General features: G+C 52.0%; 1 protein-coding gene across 1 annotated transcript; it reads right to left on the bottom strand.

Moving 5' to 3' along the window:
• Positions 1–6,138: 6,138 nt before the first annotated feature.
• Positions 6,139–21,296, bottom strand: Krabd3 (KRAB domain containing 3). Its single transcript, XM_090333519.1, has 17 exons — positions 21,158–21,296; positions 20,715–20,834; positions 19,936–20,085; positions 19,158–19,310; positions 17,819–17,950; positions 17,494–17,664; positions 16,682–16,843; positions 15,684–15,884; positions 15,096–15,272; positions 14,622–14,795; positions 12,611–12,763; positions 11,741–11,923; positions 10,831–11,031; positions 10,606–10,746; positions 10,094–10,192; positions 9,666–9,776; positions 6,139–7,623 (listed from the first exon to the last, which is right to left on the bottom strand). The coding sequence occupies exons 1-17, from the start codon at positions 21,294–21,296 to the stop codon at positions 6,857–6,859; spliced, it is 3,234 nt and encodes a 1,077-aa protein (XP_090189645.1). The 3' UTR covers positions 6,139–6,856.
• Positions 21,297–21,569: the final 273 nt, after the last annotated feature.

Raw genomic sequence — 21,569 nt, 5'->3', positions numbered from 1 at the left:
GGACCAACGACTCCTACCTCTAGAGACCCAGATAGAAGCTTGAGGGGCTGGACCCCACCTTTCTGCTGGAGGATGTGCTGCTGCTTTGTTCCTTTTCTGTTCACAACACCCTGAAAGTCAATTGGAAGTTTACGGTAAAATGCAGACACTTCCTAGAAGAGTCCTAGTAGAATGGATTAGTTTCCTAGTTGAACATTTTCAAGGAACTCAGACTTAAATCATTATAGCGGTAAGGGGAGTGGGGGCAGGGTGGGAAGAAGGCCTTGGACAGGATGGATAGGATGGACAGGATGGACAGGATGGGGACATTGACAGCAGACTCCAGGGGCCTTCAACACACCATTCCTGTCCCACAAGCCTATCTGGGGACTGGCCACTATGCCATGGCCCTGCCATAGGATGGGTATGGCACTCTGAACCCTTCAGAAATGAAGCAAACAGGACAGGGTGCCTGCTTCCATGTACATTTTTTGAACCAGGTCAGTCAGTGATTTTCTTCTCATGGAAAGCCCTTCTTGAGTTTTGGTTCCAAGATTGCACTAGTCTCATACAATGAGTGAAATAATTCTGTGGGTCTGTTTCTCGGAAGTAAGGTGTTTCTGGAATAATTTCCTCTATCTATAGGAAATGGAATTTTCCCAAAACCTCTGGGCATAGGGTTTCTTTTGTGGAAAGATATCTCATGACTGATATAATTTTTTCAACAGTATAGGTCTGTTCAGGTTTTCCATAATTTTTTTGTCAGTTTCAAGTTGTATTATTCATCCTGGAAGAAGATGGTGGCGTGCTTAATGGGAAAGTGATACAGAGAAAAAGGAGCAAACAGCTCCAACACCAGCTCCCTGGCCGGGGGGAGGTGGGGGGTGTTCAGAAGCTGACGCTCACAATGTAAACCAGCCCTGCGGAACCAGTAAGTACAAGCATCCTCAGCTATCAGAGAAGTGCGAACCAAGACGACGTCGAGATTCCATTTCACCCATCCCAATGCTACCAAGAAAAAAACAGATGCTGGTAAGGACTGAGGTGTCTGGGTTTCAAGAAACCTTCACATGCAGTTGGTGAGAATGTAAATTAGTACAGCTAATATGGAGGTCAGTATGGAGGCTCCTAAAATAATAAGCCCAGCAAAGACAAAGGCTGGGAGGATGACGGAGGCAGCCTAGGTAAAAAGTTAGTGAGACTATCTGAGCAAAGAAGCGAGGTGAGGTGTGATGCACCAGAAATCCCAACTGCTTGTTAAGGCACATGTAGGAGGATGTGATCTGAGGATGGCCCACTGCAAAAACAAAGCCATAACCAAAAGATAACTGAAGTAAAAAAAAAAAGGCTGGTGGCTTGGATCAAGAGGCAAAGTACCTGCCCAGCAAGTATGAGGCCCTGAATTCAAATCCAGTACCACCACCACCACCACCAAAACCTACTATAATACCTTGCTGTAACATTTCTAGGTATATACCTGGAAGAATTACAGGCCAACATACAATAGAGACACCTGTACACCCATGTTTATTGTGGTTAGATTCACAACAGCCAAGTTATGGAATCAGCCTTGTGCCCGTCAACGGGCAATGGGTAAAGATGATGATATATATACACACCATGGAATGTTATTCAGCCATAAAGAAATTACGCCATTGGAAGGCAGATGGATGGAACGCCATGAACATGTGGGTGAAGTGAAATCAGCCAGACTCGGGGAGACAAACATGTTTTTTCTGATACACACAATATAAATTTAAAGGAAAAGAATGGAATGAAGATAGCTGGTAACTGGGAAAGGGTTCAGCCCTGGGCAGGTAAATATGATCAAAGCACATTATATGCATGTGTGAAAATAAGAAAATCCATTGCTCTGTGCAATAAATCTAAGTGTGACTAATGTATAAAATATTCCTGTGGAAGTTTTATATTTAAATTTTTAAGTCTGGAGCAAAAAAATTCCTTGTTGCCTTTCTATTGCCTGCAGCTTGAGTGATAGCCCCTTTCATTCCTGAGACTAGTCATTTGTGCTTGTTTTTTTCCTTGATGGACTTTTGTCCCGAGCTGGTCAATTCTTATTTCGGTAAAGAAAAGGGTTTTGGCTCTTGATGCTGTTGGGCTAGATTCTTGTTCTATCTACAATTCCTTGTGAGTTCTCAGCCTCCCCTTTTGTCTTCCCTCCTCCCAAGGGCTGATACACCTGTGTCCTGCAAGTTTTCACATATGGCTCTTTCTTATAGTTCAAAATATTTCTAATGCTCATTTGGCTTCATTCACATATACACTATCTTAGCAGTAATTTTCATTTCTTGAACATTTAACATTTCTGGGTGCGGTGTTAATTTTACCTTTAAAGATAACATATATATTGGGGAGGCAGAGATCTGGAGGATCATGGCTGAGGCCAGGCTGGCCAAAAAGTTCTTGAGACTTCATCTCAACCAATGGCTGCCATCCCCAGCCTCAGGGAAAGCACTTGGCCAGGCACAGTGAGGCTCTCTTGTGACACAAGAAAGTACAAATAGAATCAAACTAGGATGGGCATAGAGTGAGATGCCATCTGAAAAACTAACCAACATAAAGAGGAGCTGGCAGGGTACCTGAGGAGATAGAGTGCCCCAAACCACCAGACAGGCATTAGGTGGAGGTAAAAGTCAGGGAAGAGATACCATGTAAGTCTGCTCGATTTTTCCCTACCACTTAGGTCACTCACTGTTCATAGTTATGTTGAGAAGAGAATCTTGTTCTATACTTTCTTCTGCCAGAGCAAGTTCCATTGACTTGTTCAAATTTTCTAGGCCTTTCCTGTCTTGTTTCCATCAATTGAGACAAGTAAGCTAAAAATCTCCCAAATATGATTGTAAACTTGGATGTTTCTCCTTTTAGCCTTCTAAATTTTGAGGCTAGAAGGGGGAAAAATGTGTAAATAAAAAACAAGCTCCTGCTGGGCGCAGTGGCTCACACCTGCGATCCTAGCTACTCAGGAGCTGAGATCTGAGAATCACCATTCAAGCCAGCCTGAGCACTAAAAAGTCCATGACTCATCTCCAGTTAACCACCAGAAAACCGGAAGTGGCACTACAGCTCAAGGGATAGGACAATAGACTTGAGCTGAGGGACAATGCCCAAGCCCAGGGTTCAAATCCCACGACCACAGGAAAAAAAAAAAAACTCACTCCAAAACACTGTCAATACGTAAGGCAGAAAAAAGAAAAAAAAATAACCCCAACCCACAAAACAAACAACCCTGAGCAGGTGAAACAAACACAAAGCACAAAGTAAGATATGTTTGTTCATATCAATAATCATGTCATTTTTTTTTTCTTGGCCAATCATGGTGCTAAAGTCAGGTGCTGTCCCTGAGAACTATTTTCCTCAAAGCTAGCACACTAACATTTTGAGCCATAGCATCACTTCCAGTGTTTGAGTGGTTACACGGACAGGAACTTTTCTGCCCTTTGACTTTAAACCATAATGAGGATGTCAGTCTCCTGAGTAGCTAGGATTATAGGAATGAGCCACCAGAGGCTGACCTAATCATGATAAATGCTTCAAGAACATAATCTGCTAGATGTGTTAAGAGAGCATTCCAACTGCAGGCATTTAGAGGAGCAATGGCTAAAATACAAAGACAACAGAAGGTCAAGAGTCTCACGAACTGAAGATGAGACTCAAGAGCATTTGCCCAGCAAGCATGGGGCTGGGTCCAAAATCCAGAGAGGGCCGGGAGTTTGGCCTAGTGGTAGAGTGTTTGCCTAGCATGTAGGAAGACCTGGGCTCGAGTCCTGTGCAATACACGCATAGAAAAAAACTGGAAGTAGTGCTGTGGCTCAAGGGTAGAGCTGTAGCCTTGAGAATCAAGTCCAAGGACAGTGTTCAGGCCCTGAGTTCAAGCCCCGCAACTGGCAAAAAAAAAAAACAAACCAAAACCAAAAAAACTCCAGAGAAGAATAGAAGAATGAATGAGAGCGAGCGAGGGAGACAGGGGGAGGGAGGAGAGAAGCAAGCCTTGCCCAGGCCTACCTCATCTAGGAATTAGAAGTCATTTGATGCTACTTAGTTCCTGCCCCAATCCCTGCCAGAACTCAGTGGTGGCTGGGGACAATCGGGCTGCGCACTCCATGTCAGAGGCAGGATTTGAATGGGCTCACGTTCTCCGTCTCATGGGGGCTCAGGCTGGCAGACGGCAAGTGGGATTGGTGGTGGACTTCCTAGGTGGTGGACAAGCTAGGTAGGGATAGATGGAGATTGGCATTCGGGTCTGGCCTATGACCACTTTTTAGGATAGTGGCAGGAAGACCCAGAACCTTCTAGGCTCCCCAGTTCTAGGCCTCTCAATTTACAAAGTTCCCCCACAAAGGCAGAATGAATAGGTGCCTCTGGTCACAGAAAACATTTATTCAAATGAACTCCACGAAATGTAAATGAGGTTTTTGTTGCTGTTTTGTCTTAATCTGTCTTTGGGAGGGTGAGGGGGCATAGAAATGGAGGGACAAAGGTGAACAAATGCAGCAGTGGTACTCACTAGATACCAAGTGAAATCTAAACCATATAACTTGTGGGTGGGGATGGGAACAAAAAAACTGGGAGAGCACGAAGGATGACATTGTTAAAAAATAAATGTATTCTAGATCTATGTAGCTGTAACCCCTGTATACATCACCTTTACAATATCAAATTTTAAAATTCAAAGGCATGAATACTTCAAGGCATGAATACTTCAAGAATTAAATGCTAAAAAATGGAATTCAAAAGAAAAAACTGCTCCCCAATCAAAGCAGCCTTACCTCCTCTTCAAAACACTATACAGGAGCTACTGTCCAAAGCATTACACTGTACTTTTCACCAAGTCAGGGACCTCACAAGGCTTTTCTGTGAACAGTTGGGATACCAGAGGGACTAGAGCATGGATGAGGCAGACCACGGAACTTACCACTGATGTACTCAAGACCCGTCTTGAACTTCGTGAACGGACTACCCAGTCACCCAGGCTGGGCGATGGATGAGCCACGCCACCTGCACGCAGCCCTGAAGGAGTCTGGCTACTTCCTAACTGCCAGCTAGAAGCTGTGAAGGATGGGCTTGTTGGTTCACTTGTATCAGCAAACGCCCGCCATCTATGAAGCCCACAGCATGACCACTTCGCCATACAAGTGGAGAACCCAGCCATGGCTATCTATACCCTGAGTCTTCCTACAGACATGGAAGAAAACGAACACTGCCTCCTGCTCCTCTGGAAAAGGAGCTGGATCTGCTCAAGGCTCCCAGGCTTTGGCAATTTGGCCTTCTGTTCTTTGTCACCAGCCAGCTTCAGACCAGGCCATTTGCTTCAGTTCCTGCCATACAATTGTAAATATTCATAAGCAGAGGTGTGGCTCATGTGGTAGAACGCCAGCTCTGCATGAAACCATCAAGGGAGAGTGTACCAGCATGTGTGTGTGTATACACACACACACACACAAATCATGAGTATCCATTTCCAGGCAGTCGAGGGCCCTGCTCTCTGCTCTAGTCCTCAAAACACGCCCAGGCCCTAGGGAGGCACCCAGCCCTCACCTACCAAGGCCTGACTGTCTCGTGACTGATTTGGAGGCAGCACTGGGCAAAGCAGACACAGGAGCTGCTTTGTGGTCCTGGTAGAGGCCCGCGATGCCCTGCATCGGTACTGGCACCCCAGGGTCCTGATGGCGAAGCTCTCCATCTCTCCATGCCAATGCACAGCAGGCCAGGCCTTCTCAGGTACCCTACGGACAGGTACAGTTCAGAGAATTCCTGATAAACAGGGAATGCAATCACTCCAATAGGTTGAACTCTGGCTCTGGTAGGACAAGTGAGTAAACAGGCAGATAAGCCATATGCACACCGAGCATGGACGATGAGGCCGGGGGCAGGCATGGCTGCCATCAGGCATCATTACATGAAAGGTGCCCGGCGTGTTGATAGCCCAAAGCCTTTGCCCTGGTGCTTCTAAGTGGGGAGGGGCAGGGGAGGGGGTTTCACCTTGACATGGTTTAAAGGAGCTTACCAGTGGGCCCTATCCAATCAAACCAGTGTCCTGTTACAAGGGGGGGTTGGGAGACAAGTGTGAATATGAAGCTAGCCATCGATGGGCAGAGGCATGGGATAGATCACTCCCCATAGCCCACGGAGAAGACCCTGAAAGTACCTTCATTTGGGGTTTCTAGTTTAAGCCAACCATGTTGGTTAAGTCTATAGCACTTTATACACAACCCTAGGAGATGATTACAATGTGAGGGACTCCATGCCAGCGAGTCCCAGACTCACTGCATTGCTGCATCCTCTGGAGGGCGTGTGTGTATGTGTGTGTGTGTGTGCGCGTAGCACACACTGCCTTGTTCCCACTGTACTGGTGACACAATCCCGTCAGCCACACCCCGTGTGGGCCCTGCTAAATACTTTTGGATGGGAGCCAAGAGCCTTTCTTTAGCAGCTCATGTTCTAGATGCATGTGGGTAAATCCGGTTTAGACTAGACTGGTTCTTCCAAAAGGAGATCTGTGCAGTGTTTACTCCAAGAGGGCGAGGCCAGCCCTCCACGGGGCTCAGATCAGGAGGGGCTGGTGGAGAGAGAGGCATCTCTCGGCCACTCCGCACATGCCCTCCACCCACAATGGGGATGGCTCTGGTGAGGACAGGGCAGCATCTGGTTGAACCTGAGCCAAGAAACCCTGAGGTGTGGCTAGAAACATCTCCACGGGATCTTACGAGCAGACGCCACTGGGGGTCTGTGCTTCTAAGAGCAGAGGTGAGGGCTCCAGCTGTGCACGGGCCAGCAGAGCAGGGGAGCAGGACATAGGAGCCAAAAGAGAGAGTGGGCAGGGGCGGGCAGGTCTGGAAGACAAGCTGGTGGGGCGTAGTTAGTGGGCCCCCCACCGTGGGTCCCTGTGTTCGCTGCCCCACAGGTCCTCCCGGAGGCCTCCCCCCACAAGGCTACTGGGCTCCTTCGGCCTGTTTGGGACCCTGATCTGTGACACCCCTGCAGTCAGCAGTTCTGTGTCTGAACTGGTTGCAGGGGAGGCCACCAGAGGAGACAAGGCCGCAGGTACTAACGGTGGGGGAGGGCTCTGGTGACGCCCAGTATGTCCGAGGAGGGGGTGCCCAGTCAGCACAGTGTGGCAGCTGGGTAAAGAGGGCGGCTGCTGGGCTGGGCTGCAGCTGGGCCTGGAAGGTTCTGCCAGAGGAGCACCTGGAGGCACCAGGTAGGCTTTCCCTCTGGAGAGTCCCTGGAGGTCACCGGCCCGGCCACCTTCTGCCTGGGCCCGCAAGATCTTTGGTTTAGGCCTGGTGGGGCCCTTCTGCCTCCAGTAGGGCAGGTGTCTGTGACCCAGACCACTGGCCCAACGAGGTCCCCGAGGGAGGGCCCAGGGCTTTGGCCCGGGGCCCCGGGGCCGCCTCCCCAGCCGATCCACCTGGGTCCTCATGGTGGCCACTTCCTGAGTCAGGCCTGCCAGGGTCGCAGCAAGCCGGTCCAGCTTCGCCTCAAGAGCAGCACCGAGGCTGTGCAACTCCTGCTGCAAGGTTCCCCCACAGGGACACGGCAACCGGGGCGGGACAGCCGTGGGAGGGGGAGACTTGCTGGGAGGCTCCTGCGGGTCCTTGGAGAGCAGCTTCTCTTGGGATGGTCCTGAAACCAGAGCAAGGGCCAGTGAAAGTGCTTAGGCTACAAGGACTTCTTTCTCTCCCGCCCTGCAAGACGACCCCTCAACCAGTGTGGTGAGTGCCCCGTCACTGCAAGCCTGTTTCTACAGAAGCAGGGGAAGGAAGCGACACACACTTAACAATGCTGCTGCCAGCCCTTGTGACACCAAAGCTGGCTGGCTCTCCTGGTTTCCACACCAATGGGCTCCTCGACCAGAGGAGATTTCCAGGGGCCCAGCTATCTTTCCCAAGATGGTGGCTTCCTACCTTCCAGGGAAGGAACAAATGAGTTCCTTGTTGTAGCATGGAAATGAACAGCCTGCAGACAGAGTATCTGCCCAGAGCAGATGCCCAGGGGTACAAGGCCCAGGCTGGGTACTTAGGTGACAAGCCATCATTGGTTTCCTTGGGGGCCACCATTCTTGGCTAGTCAATAGGGTTCTGCGTCTCCTGCTTCCCTCTCCCTCTCATTCACTTTATAGCTCAGGTTGTTCTCAAAAATCTCAACCCTCTTGCTTCAGCTTTCCGAGTGTTGGCCTACATGCCTGACCTGATTCAGATATGTAAGTTACTTTAAAGTAATCACCTCTTTACCCCCAAGTCTCTTAGACCTGGTCTCACTACCATGAGAGCCACCCAGGAAGGCCTTGGTCCCTGCCAATCTCAGCTCACAGATCCAAGACAGTTCCTAGAAGTGGCGTGGAGGCCCAAAGGCAGGGCGGGGGTCTTGAGCTGATAAGCTAAGCCCTAGCCCAGACTCACAGCCAAGGGGGAAAAAGGAAAAAGAAAAAAAAAAAGAAATCTGTGTTCCCATTTCCCTGAGCCCAGAGGAGTTCTGCCCTTGTCTAATTTACTAACACCTCGGAATACAGATGGGGAAGGAAAGGTAATGGCCTGAGTGGTCCAGGGACCCAGCTGTGTGGCCAATGTCTCTAATTAATCAAGGATCTGAAGCTGATACAGAGAATCATGAGTTCAAAGTCAGCCTGAGCGAATACAGAAAGACTTTCTCTCCAAAAGAAATAAAAAGGATCTGGGGTTTTGGTCTAGTAGTAGAGTGCTTGTCTAGCATGCATGAAGACTGGGATTCAATTCCTTGGTACTACATATATAAAAAAGCCAGAAGTGGTGCTGTGGCTCAAGTGGTAGAGCTCTAGCCTTGAGAAAGCCCAAGGACAATGCTAAGGCCCAGAGCTCAAGCCCTAGGACTGGCAAAAAAAAAGAAAAGAAAAGCCAAAATATAAAATAAAGCACCTAAGGAGCAAGGCTCACCCTGGGTTACAACTCTTAACAGAAGCCTGAAGCTTAAGGGGAACCAAAGCTCCTACAGGCAAGGGACTACATACATACATACATACATACAGACAGACAGACAGACAGACACACAGACACAGACACACACACACACAGAGTCCCTATTGTTGAGGCGTGGCGCTGAGAGCACAAGGCCTTGCCCCCTTCCTGTTTCCATGGTGGCACCATAGGAAAAGGTGTGACATGGAACCAAAGTGTTCTGGATCACCTTGGCCAGGTCACTCCACAGTGCTGGGGTTTGAGTCCCTTATATTTCTCATTAAGCGTGTGAGTGTGTGTGTGTATGTGTGCATGCTGGTCCTGGGGCTTAAACTCAGGCCTGGGCACTGTCTCTGAGCTTCCTTTAATAGCTTCAAGGCTAGCTAGCACTCTATCTCTTGAGCCACCACTCCATTTGTAGCTTTTTGGTAGTTTATTAGAGACAGGAGTCTCAAGAACTTTCCAGACTGGCTTCAAACTCTAATCCACAGATCTCAGCCTCCTGAATAGCTAGGATTACATGCATGAGATACCATTTGTTTTCTAAATAAACCTCAAACCTGGATTGGGAGAAATCCAGGTTGGAGATTTCTGTGACACGTACTAAGGTAAAACATGTACCCAAGCAGTGTCACTGATTTCCTGCCATGACCCAAACAATGAACTTGAAGGGGTGTCCTTCTACCCTGGGACCCCGGCCTGGCTCTGCGCAGTGGGTGGGGCAGTCCCAGCTACCTGTAATGCTGGATCTCCCGTGTCCTGGGTCCAAGCTCTTGGGTTCTTCCTTGTCCCTGGGCACAGGATGGTCCTCTAGCCGTGGGGCAGGACTTGGATGCCCTGTGGCCTCTGTGGAAGGAGAGGAGTCTGAGACAAGGATATATACTGCTTTGCAGGGCCCCCTGACATGAGGATGCTCTTAACCTGGCCTAAAAATGATATTTATCTTTACATTTTTAAGCAATGATTAAATGAGATACAAAATACAGGCAGCCTAACTGCTCTGGTGGAACAGTCGACTGGGCTAAGGGTGCCACGTGTACACCATTTTCCACTAGGTCCAGAGGGCAAGGAGGAGCATGGCACAGCCTAGGGTCAAAGCCTGTGAGTGGAGCCATCCTCCCTCGACCATTTCCCTGGCCCCTACCTACTTCTCCACCACTCACCACTCAACAGAGGGCCAGGGCGGCCAGGGCTCTCTGCATGCAGATCTTCTCTCCTGGGTGACAGGGACCTGACTTTCATTGTCCCCTCTTCTGTTTTTCCTATTGGGAAAAAAATCCTGGATCACAGCCTGATAGAGAAACAGCAGGCCGTAGGCAGTAGGCCGTAGCCAGTGGTGTTGAGGAGTAAATACCCTGAGCCCGTGCATGCCAGACAAGGGCTCTGGCACTGAGAATTCAGCAATAATGCACACACACACACACACACACACACATTAATAAGCACATACGGTGTATATATTAGGTGGACTCCTCCATATAGACACTAATAAGCCCTGTTCTGAGCCCGTCACTCAGGGACCAGGCTTCTGGCTCAACTGCCTTACAGGAAACGAAAGCAGAATGGCTGGAGAATGCTTTCTGGTGAAAGCCAGGCGGTGGGGCTGAGAGAACTCTCTGGACTTGCTGCCCCCTGGGGCTATGCAGCTGCCTGTCCAGGAAGACCCCGGGTTCACCTGCACTGAGGCTGCTGCAGTCCTTGGGCCGTGGTCGTTCAGGGTGTTCTCTGGCAAGGCTGCCGCCGCCACCTCTGGGAGATCCGCCAGGGGCAGGGGACAGAGAGAGGGGACGCTTGCAGCTGGGAAGGTGGTCTCTGTCTGCATCACAAATAAGCTGGGATCAGTGTGCTAACCAGGGCTCTAAGAAGAGCTCACCACTCCCACCCCTTCCAGCAGGCTTACCCTGGAGGGGTGACGGCCAGAGCTCAGGCTCCAGCCTTAGGTCTTCTCCATCAGAGCTGCTGAGACTCAAACTAGAGCAGGGGCTGGGGCTGGGGCCAAGGCCGGGGCCAGCCAAGCAGGTAAAGCGCAAGGGCTTCACAGGCAAGATCCCCTTCAGAGAGCTCTCCAGGCAGTGCAGCGGGGAGGGCACTGTGGCTGTCCCTATGTCAATGACAAGAGCCCCTGTCCATCACCCAAGGGCCACCATCGCTCCCCAGCAGCCATCGCCCCATGGCAGCCAGGAGGACTTTCAACTTTTGGCTCAGCCATGGCCCATTCAGGTTCTGGTAGGCCCCAACAGTTCACTTTCTGGCCACACAGAGAGAAAAGTCAGAGCCTGGCCAAGCCCCTGCTGCTCTGGAAAATAAGCTGAGGAACTTTCTGGAGGTCTCAAGGACCCAGTTAGAGGTCAAGTTAGTGGCCAAGTTCTAGTCAAATCTTGATCTTCTAGGCAAAGCACCCACCCCCAAAGTGCCCTCTACCCCTTTTCCAGCAGCTCCCTCTACCTATGCCACTCTCCCTTGCCACAGGCCCACCCGGTGCCCAGAATCATGCAGGAAGCAGCAGCCTGTAGGAGAGCTAGAAACACTGGATCAGCGATGCTGTGTTCCATCCCCTGCAAGGACCAGGAGAGGCAAATAGCTAGAGCTGTCTATAACCATGGTGGTCAGGGTCTCCTCTGGAGAGAGCCAATGGAGAGGGGCTCTTCCTGCCCCTTCTTGTCTGACTACACTCCTTTTAACCTCCCCTGGCTTATCTGGTTCCCTGCTTCTATCTTCTCTGCAAGTAATGTGAGACAGGGAAGGGGCAGAGGCAGCTGGAGAAGGAAAAGGAGGAAAGAAGTGCCACTAAATCCCAAGGGGCAGCTCACCATCTTGCAGCCACCTCCATGGTGCCGGCCTGGTGGCCCCTGGATCTTTGGGCCTTCGCTGGTGGCAGGTGGTCACACAGTTGGAGGTGAAGGCCTGTGGGCTGGCTAGATGGAGGCTCCTTGTGGGCACTTCTCCCCCGCCCTGTCTGAGGCGGGCTGGCTCACAGGCCTCACCTCTCAGTCCTGTTTTATGAGATACCAAGAGGGCCCTTAGCCCTGCGGGGCTGGGTGGGGAGAACGATGGACTCAGAATCCTGCCACTCTTCACTCGTTAGTGGCTCGAGAGTTTCAGGCATGGGACTGCCTTGCACTGCGGTCCAAGTCCTCCAGGATCTCTATGTCAGTGTCTGTTTTTTTTTTATTTTTTTTTATTTTTTTAGCACTGTCCTTGGGCTTTCTCCAGGATAGAGCTCTACCACTGGAGCCACAGCACCACTTCTGGCTTTCTTTTTTTCTATGTATGTGGTACCAAAGACTTGAACCCAGGTCTTTGTGCATGCTAGGCAAGAACTCTACCACTAGGCCAAACTCCCAGCTCTATGTCAGTGTCTAAGGTCTCGCACAAGGGACGGAGACAAGCAGGATGACAAGGTTCTATCCCAGGGCCGTGTGGTGGAGAGCAGATGGCGGTGCTAGAGAGTCTGCATCCTGGGCTTTGCCTACACTTACTTGCCAGTGAGTCTAAACGTGAACAGTCTATCTGGCTTTTTGGCCTCAGTAAAACTCTCTGGCCAATGCCATTTCTAGAGCACCTTCTTGGCTCATACGTATAGATCAAGCCCATGGGATGCTGGAAGCTCAGCAGGGCTTAGGGTGCAGAACAGGAACCACCCAGTCCAATCACAGGTCTCTATGGCCTCACTGAGTTACCTTCCTTGTCTGCTGTCCAGCTCCTGGGCTCCGTTCTCCTCAGCCCCCGGTCCACAGCAGACGAGCAGGACCAGGCAGGCTGCAGCTTGGGCATAGGGATCTCTCTGAGACAGTTTTCCAGGCTCTGGAGTGGGGAGCTTCCTGGCAGGTATCCTGTGAAGATCAAACATGGTAGTTATGGAAGGCTGCAGCTCAGGCTGTGTATACTTGGCCAGATTCAGCAAGAGGAGGCAGAACCCTGGACATGTCACAGTAGCTCAGGGATGCAGATGGAAAACTGGCCTCAAACACCTGTCAGCTCTGACTCTGAAGCGGCTTTCCTCCAGCTAGACAGGAAGAAGAGGGACCTATGTCAGCCACCTACAGAAATCTGCCTGGAGTTAGAATACGGGGCCTTGCCATGGCTGGGGGTTTCCAGGCTACCTCAGACATCCAACTGCCACCATGGTACAGGTGACACGGCTTGTCTAGCAAGCAGACATGCCTGCCACAGAGCACAGCACGACAGGAGTCTGCATCCCCAGGAAGACATTAAGGCTGCCAGCTAGAAAAAAAGAAACTCACGCCATAAATTGTATTTCCACTGATGAAACACAGAGCAAGCAATAGGAACAGGCTGAGCTGAACTTCTGGAGGGCACCGCTCTTCCCAAGGAGCAGACCACACAGGCCACATTCCTTCCTGGGGTATCTGCTGACAACTCGGAGCCAGGCAGAGGCTGGAGGCCAGAGACTGACACAGGGAGCTGGCAGGGTCTAGGGCAACAGAGAGTTCTGGGGGCCCACCTGAGAGCTTCTAAAGGCAGTGTGAGTCTCCTGTAGTCTGAGTCACTTGGAACACCAAGCCCGTCCACAGAGGCCTCGTGAAAGGAAGTAGGCCTCACTACACTGCATTACACTGTGGCAGTACTGGCCAGGATGCTGGTGGCCAAGGGCTATGAGGACAAAATGTAGAAAGATATCGGGGACAAAGCTTTACGACAGTGAGGTGGGATGTGTCTGATGCGTCCCCATCTGCGAGGAGACAGGGCCTGACCACAGGCAGGTGTCTCCAGAAGGAGATGAACTCGAGACCAGAGGCTGGTGCAGGAGAGAGGTCAGGGCTGTAGGTAGGGGAAGGAAGGAGACTTCACACAACCTTTTGTAGCTTTTGAAACAAGGTCACGTGATTATATTACTTATTAAAAGCTAAAAATTAGAGTCTCATGCCAACAATTCTAGCTACTTCAGGAGGTTGAGATCTGGAGGATTTCAATTCAAGGCCAGCCTAGACAGAAAAGTTCCAAAATGACAGCAAAAAGTAGGCCTGGAGATATGACTTAAGGGACAGAATATCAAAGATAGCAAGCAGAAGGCTCTAAGGTTCAAACTCTGATACTTCTAACCCTCTCCTCCCCAAACTAAAAGATGTATCGGTTGTATTTTTTTCCTCCCTGTCAGGAAGAATCAGGCAGGAAGAAGCCTTGAGGCTGGCTCTCTGAAACCCCTGGCCTAACCAGTGTGCTGGCTGCTGCCCCAGTCTTTACAGGCTAATGGATATGCCAGGACACAAATGAAAGTAGGGGTGCAGGTGAGATAAGATGAGCCAGATTGTTCTGGTGGGGAAGAAAGATCAAAGGGGAGGCCAAAAAGTCCTATGAGGCCCCAAGATCCCAGGAACAGCTCTCCCTGGTAGGATCCAACGGTCCAAGTCACCAGGCACACTGCTGAGGGTGGTCTGTGAACCTTACCACAGAGGTAAGTTCTCTCTAGGTCAGAGGTCAGTTCTGTACCCCAGGCACTTCCTATGGCTGGGACAGTGCAAAAGGAAATGTTGAAAGACCTCAGATGCTGTCCCTTCTGAGCCAAGTCACCCAGCCCAAGACAAATCCTGCATCTGTTCTGCCTCAGTATCCCTACTCTACCTCTAGCTATAGGCATGGCAACCTACCTGAATTGGACCAGAGATAATGGTAGACAAGGCCTCCCAACCTATCCCAGAGGGACTCCATCCTCAGGTCAGCCCAGCTTACCTTTTCCAAACTGCTGTCCCTGGCTGCACCCAGGGCTCCCAAAGTCCAGGTCACCGTCAATGCTGCTGGTGGAGGAGAAGCTGGTAGGAGTGCCCTGGGGGCCTGGAGGTTGGCTGGGGCCCTCTCTCACACAGCCCCGCAGGCCCAGCGGTGGAAAGGGCTCCCTCGTGGCCTCTGCAGGGAGCAGCAGAGCTGTGTCACAGAAAGCCCATTGGAGAAGAGGTCCTTGGGGTCCCAGAGTGGATGGCACCAGGACACTCAGCCCCAAAGTACTGGGGTTCTCCATGCCACTGATGAAAACTCCCAAGCTCCCATGATTTGTCTCAGGACTCTAGAGATCTTAGAGAAGGGTAAAGGGTGGGTACACTTCAACTGCCTTCATCAAACTCGGGGAGCCACTTGGGGGAAGAAGAGTACACATCCCAGGACACCCAGCCTTTCCACTGCCTGCACAAAGACCCCCGGCTCATATACCTTCACTGTGTGATCCTTGAGGCTGCAGCTCAGGCTTATGACACCCAGCATCTCCTGGCTGGGGGCTTCGGGACCAAGAAGTAGCAGCCACCAGTTGGGAAGGTGATGGGCCAGCTGAGGGAATGCCCTTCAGGCAGGCCTCCAGGGCTTCCAGGGGTGAGCTTGAGGCCCTGCTGGCTGGTATGGGAAAAGTTGCCCTGTTACCCTCTTTTGCAGGACCCTGACTGGCTGATCAGGGGCCAGCTTGACCCCTGGTTGGCTGGCTGGACACAGCTTGCCTTCTACAGAGGTGCTGAGTCCTGCATTAAGCCAGCAGGGACCCGTCAGGCAAGAGATCCTCTGGGAGGACTTTTGATCTGTTCAATGCCACTTCAGAAGGATCAAAGAGAGCTGTCCCCAGATCCAAGGGAAGGGCTGGAAGAGACGTGTACATGCAGAGGCCAGCTCCCTCAGCTAGCACCTCAAGGCAAATGAAGGTCCTCACGCTGGAGGCTGCCTGGGCCATGGCCAGGCAGGAGCTGCTTCTCTGTAGATATAGAGACCTAGGGCCTGATTCCCACAGGCGAGGACAAACAATCCAGAACTTACCTTGACTTGTGGGGCCCCACAGGGGTGCTCGACCCCTTCTGGTGTCTGCAGTGGTGGAAGAACTGTAGCCTGGCCTGCCGAGCTGGCATGATACAGGCCCCAAGGGGTTCTGGGTGCAGCTGTCCTCGACCTTCACCACAGTGAGCGCGCTGCCAGCTCCAGGACCAGGACGGGGAGGAGGGGTATGGAGGCGTCTGTGACCTATGGGAAGTCAGCCCTCGGGAACTGGGAAGCCCAGATTGCAGGCCCGGGGGCTGTTCTTGTGTTTGGAGGGCCTTTCAGGGTCCCTCTGCCTCTACAGTAGTCATCAACTTTGGGCCCCATTATTTCTGTCACCCCACTCTTCCTTCTACACAAGGGGTACTCCAGAGCTTTCTGAGAACGTTAATTAGCCCTCTACCTGCCAGCCACTCAAGTACACTGTTTCAGATGTTCTGAGAAGCTCAGTACCTTGGGAACCGACAGTAATGGAAATGAACACATGTGCTGGGAACCCAAGTCCTAGTGACCCCATCCAGTCCCCACACACGCGCGGGGGACCCCACATCACAGTTAGGGCTGAAGGGCCAGTGGGGCTATAATTTTCTTCTACTGCTTATTTTTAATTTTTATTGTCGGGGTAATTTATAGAGGGGTTAGTTACATTCACCAGGTAGTAGGTGCATTACCTCTCACACATTGATACCCCTTTCTCAGGTTTTTGTCCCCATTTCCCTCCCCCGACCCCCTTTATTCTGTTTCTTGGTGTTTTCCCTCTCTAATATCCTTTCCTTCCTTCCAGAGCTTTCACCACCTACTCTAAGAGCCACTCTGGAAAATCATGCGGCACATGGCTTTCCTTCATGTACAGAGCAATCCTCTCCAACCCTTGGCTCCTCTGGCCCATACACATAGTCAGGGCTATGAGTTCTGTCACAAAGGGTCACTGACAGCCCTGCTTGAAGCAGAGAAACCAAACATGATATCTGGGTCCTCTTGGCCCAGAAAATGACCTTTACCTCCAGAATTCCTCTTCCAGGCGCCTGCATCCTCGGGTGGCCATGGGTCCACCACTCCTGAGGGGCTGGGACGCCGATCCGGGGCTTCTGGGATCTCTTTCAGGCAGTTGAGCAGCCCCTTGAGGGGACAGTCCTCCAACGTGGAGGCTGCCTCGGTCTTCACTATGGGAAGAGGCACACATTTCCCGCTGCCGCACGCAGGGACAAGGACCACCCTGCCTGCAGTTAGGAGTGGACAGGGCCAGAAATCCAGACTTGTGAGCCTCCCCACACCCATTCAGCCTCGTGTGAGCCACCGTCTTGCTCAGTGTTTGGCTTCAAAATGCCTTCCGTGCTCTTCCTAGAACCCAGTAGCAAAGGGGTAGGGCACAAAGTGCACTTGCAGCACGTGTGGGCATCACCTGAGGGGTGGGGGACGGGCTGGCACCATTGCCCTGCATAGCTCCCTGGTCCTCAGCACCTTCCAGGAGGGTCTGGTCCCACCATATACCCTAACTCTGAATAGGGATCAGCTTTCCCCTCCACAGATGCTGGGAAAATGACTCACAGCTTCAGCAGGCTTGAGCTCCTGCCCTGCTGTGTGCCACTCTCACACTTCACCCAAAGTCAACAGGCAATGACACTTGAATGCCAAGTCCCATATTGGGAAGAGTAAAAAACACAGAGGAAACCAAGGTGCAGTCTTTGCAAGAGTCACCAGAGCAGAGGGGTGTAAACAGTCCCCATGGGAGGCAGTGAGGAGCACCGAAGTTGCCACATTCCCAAGGGCTTCTGGCCTTCGCCTTGAGGAGGACATGTGCTCAGGAACTCACCTGGCCAGGGAGGGTACCCAGGCACCTCCACCTGTGTGTGCTTCGAAGCACTCCGGGGAGGGAGAGAAGGCTGCAAACTCAGCGTTGCCTCTGTGCGCTGGGGTGCAGGCACGAGGATTTCTTTCAGGCAGTTGACGAGGCCTTGCAAGGGGCTGTTTCTGGGAGAGATTCCTGTGCAGGCAAGGCCACGGAAGTCAGGGGAGTCCTAGGGAACAGCCCAAGCAGCCCAATGGCTGGCTACTTGGTTGTCGGGGGTTTGGATCGACAGCGATGTGTCCTTGCATGAACTACCCTCCTCCCTCCCCTATTGCAGCCCCCAGCTCACCTGACCCCGAGGGCCCCCTCTCCGGTCTCTGATGGCCCTTCAGATGGCTAGGGCTACAGGTGGGAGGGCTGGGCTCCTCACCTGGGGCTCCCAGGCCTTCCTTTCCAGGAGGCTGCAGTTTATCAGCAGTTCCTATTGTAGAAGACAAGGAAAGCCTGTCAGCCAGGCATTAGTGCCTCATGCCTATAATCTTAGCTATTCGGGAGCCTGAGATCTGAGGATCATGCTTCAAAGTCAACTTGGGCAGGAAGTCCATGAGCCTCTTATCTCCAGTTAGCTACCAAAAAAAAATCAGAAGGGGAGCCATGGCTCAAGCAGTAGAATGTCATCCTTGAGCAAAAAAGCTATAGAACAGGCTCTGAATTTAAGTCCCAGGACCAGTACCAAAAAAAAAAGGCCTTTCTAGCCTGGGTTTTAGACTCTGATCACCTCAGATCTGGTCTATGAAAATGGACCTATCTGGTATCACAACTTCTTCAGGTGAAGCCCAGTCTGGGGAACTTGGGTCTGTGTGAGGCTGCGTGCAGAGACAGCTCAGGGTGGGCTGTGTCCATCCAGTTTAACGGCAGACACCAAGATGGTGCCTTTAGCTCAGCAAGCGATATCTGTGGTCTCAACCACAATCATACACTTCTCAAACCAGTATATGCAGAGCCCCAAGCATATGGACAAGACGACGTGAAGACACAGGCTAAGGAGGGCCGGTTTTGGGGGATACCAATTTTAGTCCACATGGTACAGTTTGAACACCTGTCCTTGAACTTGCTAGGCTGGTGCCCTACCACTTAAGCCATATCTCCAACCCTTTTAGCTATAGGTTATTTTTCAGATAGGCCTCTGAACCCAGGCTGCCTTCACAGCCTAGCACTGAAGGCATGGGATACTATAGCCAGTCTAGGTTTAGTGGGTCGCTCTATGAACCACAATCCCCTCAGTCTCCACCTCGCAGGTAGCTAGGATTACAGGTATGAGCCACCATGCCCAGCTCAAAATATTTGTAATAAAAATATATTTAGACAAATTTGCAAGAATTTTTCAAGATAAAATGAAACCCTATGGCTTGGATGAGACGTTCTAAGGATAGGGCCATGTGCACACAAGTACGTTACCTTCCGGGCCTGCATGTCAGAAATCACCCAGCACTCCCTGAGCGAGTGCACGCGGACCTCAGCAGTCAGGGCTGTGTGAGAGGAGGCCCCCTGAGGACTAGGCACCATGACCAGAGGCCAGCTTACTGTCTCATCCCAGAGACCAAGTATTAGAAAGCAAACTCAGAGGGCACAAAGTTCATGACTCCCCCTGTCCCCCGCCCCCGACCTGTTCAATGAGTCAGACTCACTGATAGGGAGGGGGCTTCCCAGTCCCCGTTCTCGTGGAGGGCCACTGGAGGAAGAGCTGCCCGGGGGTATGGGGGCAAGGCTCACTTGGCTCAGGGGGCTCTCTGGAAGGCAGGTGAGCACACTTGGAGGACAGGCCTCTGCCGCCACAGCTGCTGTTGGGAGAGGAAGACACCGACTGGTGAGATATTGGGCACTGCCGTGGACTAGGCCCTTTCCTCACATGCCCCACCCACAGGGACTGGACTAGTCCCTATGGGTGTCACCACTGAGCTCCAAAGCCACATTCCCCCCTTCCTCTTTTATTCACTGTCCAGGGGGTCAAAGGGCAGATTCCAGGGGGAGATGGGATCTTGGCAAGTGGGGACTAGGAAGGGCATCCAGCTTGTGAGGTGGGAAGACTGTGTGATGGATGGAGGCGTCAGGGTCTCCCTGGCCACTCAGACCAAGTCTGGCCTCCCCACTTCCGTTCTCTGCACAACAGTGACCTTCACGCTGCTCACCTTCCGTGCAGAGCATAAGGTGACAGGGGAAGGAGTGCAGGATGACTGTTCTATGCAGAAACCACCATGAGAAAGCCGTGCTGCTCCTTCCTCCCAGCCCCAGGAGCAAAGAGGGTAGGCACATTACCTGGCATTAGGAGCCATTAGCAACAGCCTCCCTTCCTGGGGGTGGGGGCTCCCAGCTTATGCTGCATATGGTGCTATGGGCCTGACTTCACCTTAGGGGAGGAGGGAGGAGGAGTGGGAGGCCTACAGGACTCCGGCATGTCTGACTTACCCTTGGGGCTCTCTCTCTCCCCATCCAGGCTGGCTCCCCGGCTCTCAGGGCTGTCTTCTGTGCCCTTGACTTCCCTGAACAAGAACTCTGGGATCTCCTTCACCAGCTGCACCAGGGCAGTGAGATGCAGGCTGTGCTGGGGCTGTCCTCCTGTAGAAGAGCCACAGCGAACCCTTGCCCTACATCAGCTTGGCTCATACACTTTAGTTTGTGTGTATGTGCGGTCAGATGGAGGCTTCCAGGCAACCCTCCCAGCCACAGGAGGCACAGCCAAGAACGACCCACATCCTGGAACATCCAGAGGATTTGGGCTCTGGCCAGGTGATCTGTCCAAGGGCAAGCCTGCATGGTCTGGGCAGAGGTAATGGGTTCACCCACGTGGCACCATTAGTTCTTACTCTGGTCTCCTTTCTTTCAAAGGCAGAGGGGCTATCTCTACCACCTGGCCATTGACCTTGCCTGGGACTTCCTTTTAATTCCCACCTTGCCAGGGCTGGTCCCCTGGACCAGGAGTGGCAGGCTGATTGTGCAAGGTGGCTGAGATGAGGCTTCAAAGGGAGACCTGGAGTAGGGATTCTCTCTAGAGTTACCTCAGCTTCTTCTGCAGAGCTCATTGAGAAACTGACATGCTACAGGCCCACAGGCCAGAGTCAGGCTTATGTGGGGATGAGAGTCAGAGGGAAGGGATGGAGAAGGCTTGCTGAGCAGTTAAAGAGTGGGGCCTGGGAGCTGAGGACAGGGACTGGGATGGACTCCCAAAGCCTGCCAAGAGGACCTACCATGGAGGCCAGCCCCTGCAGGAGGCCCCTGGCCCTGCCCAGCGCAGCTCTCTGTCCCTGTGGCTCTCGCAGGCTCTGTAGGTGACAGGAAAGCAGAGAGGGGAAGCAGCTCTGCTGTCCCTAGGAAGAAACAGAACACAAGTTACTCTGGAATTTGCCCTCCCACAGACAGATGGTGGCCCAGGTTCTATGCACATTCATTGGGTTACTCAACTTGGGGTCCTGAAAGGCCTCTACAGCACCCCCAACAACCCATCCCTAGAACCCTGCTCTGGATCATACAAATAGTACCAAAAAGAACGCAAGGCTGGGGCCAGGCTTGACCACTCCAAATGCTCCAGAAACTATTCCTTCACAAATACAGCCGAGACCAAAACCCCAAGGGTGGGCTCCAGCCTCAGCTCCCTCCTGCCACCTGCACCCTGGAGGCCTGGATCACTTACCCACAGAGACCAGTGTCTCGTAGTTTTCCCGCATAACGTCTCGGTAGAACTCCCTCTCTCCCTCCTGCAGAAGCCGCCACTCCTCCTCCGAGAACCGCACAGCTAGGTCCTTAAAGCTGATGGGCACCTGTGGGCACATCCTGTGGAGGTGAGCTGATTCCATGCCAGCAAGGGCCAGCCCAGCTGCCCCTCAGCTCAGCAACCCACACATTTCTCCCTGGGGGAGTAGGTGAGACCTTGGCACGGGATACAGCAGGAATCAGCTAGAGACAAGGCTGGGATCACCAGGAAGACATGTGAAAGCCCTAACCCCTAGCACCTGTGAATATGACCTTTGGAAAACAGGGTCACTGCAGATGTGAGTAGATAGGGATATATTCTTATGAAGGTACTGTTGTTAATAAATTCAGAT

Source organism: Megascapheus bottae, chromosome 5 (assembly GCF_031878675.1).
Source record: "Megascapheus bottae isolate mThoBot1 chromosome 5, mThoBot2.hap1, whole genome shotgun sequence".
NCBI classification, from domain to species: domain Eukaryota; kingdom Metazoa; phylum Chordata; class Mammalia; order Rodentia; family Geomyidae; genus Megascapheus; species Megascapheus bottae.
Note: the sequence above shows the minus strand (reverse complement) of the source record. Positions and strands in the feature narration are given on the sequence as shown.

Bases quoted from the DNA above. Each gene is read 5' to 3' on its own strand.
- Krabd3 (XM_090333519.1), bottom strand. From the start codon at position 21,296: ATGTGCCCACAGGTGCCCATCAGCTTTAAGGACCTAGCTGTGCGGTTC. The intron at 20,086-20,714 runs GTAGGTCCTCTT...GCTCTTCTACAG, and splicing joins TGCAGGGGCTGGCCTCCATG to GAGGACAGCCCCAGCACAGC. The intron at 16,844-17,493 runs GTGAGTTCCTGA...CTCTTCCCATAG, and splicing joins TGGGTACCCTCCCTGGCCAG to TGAAGACCGAGGCAGCCTCC.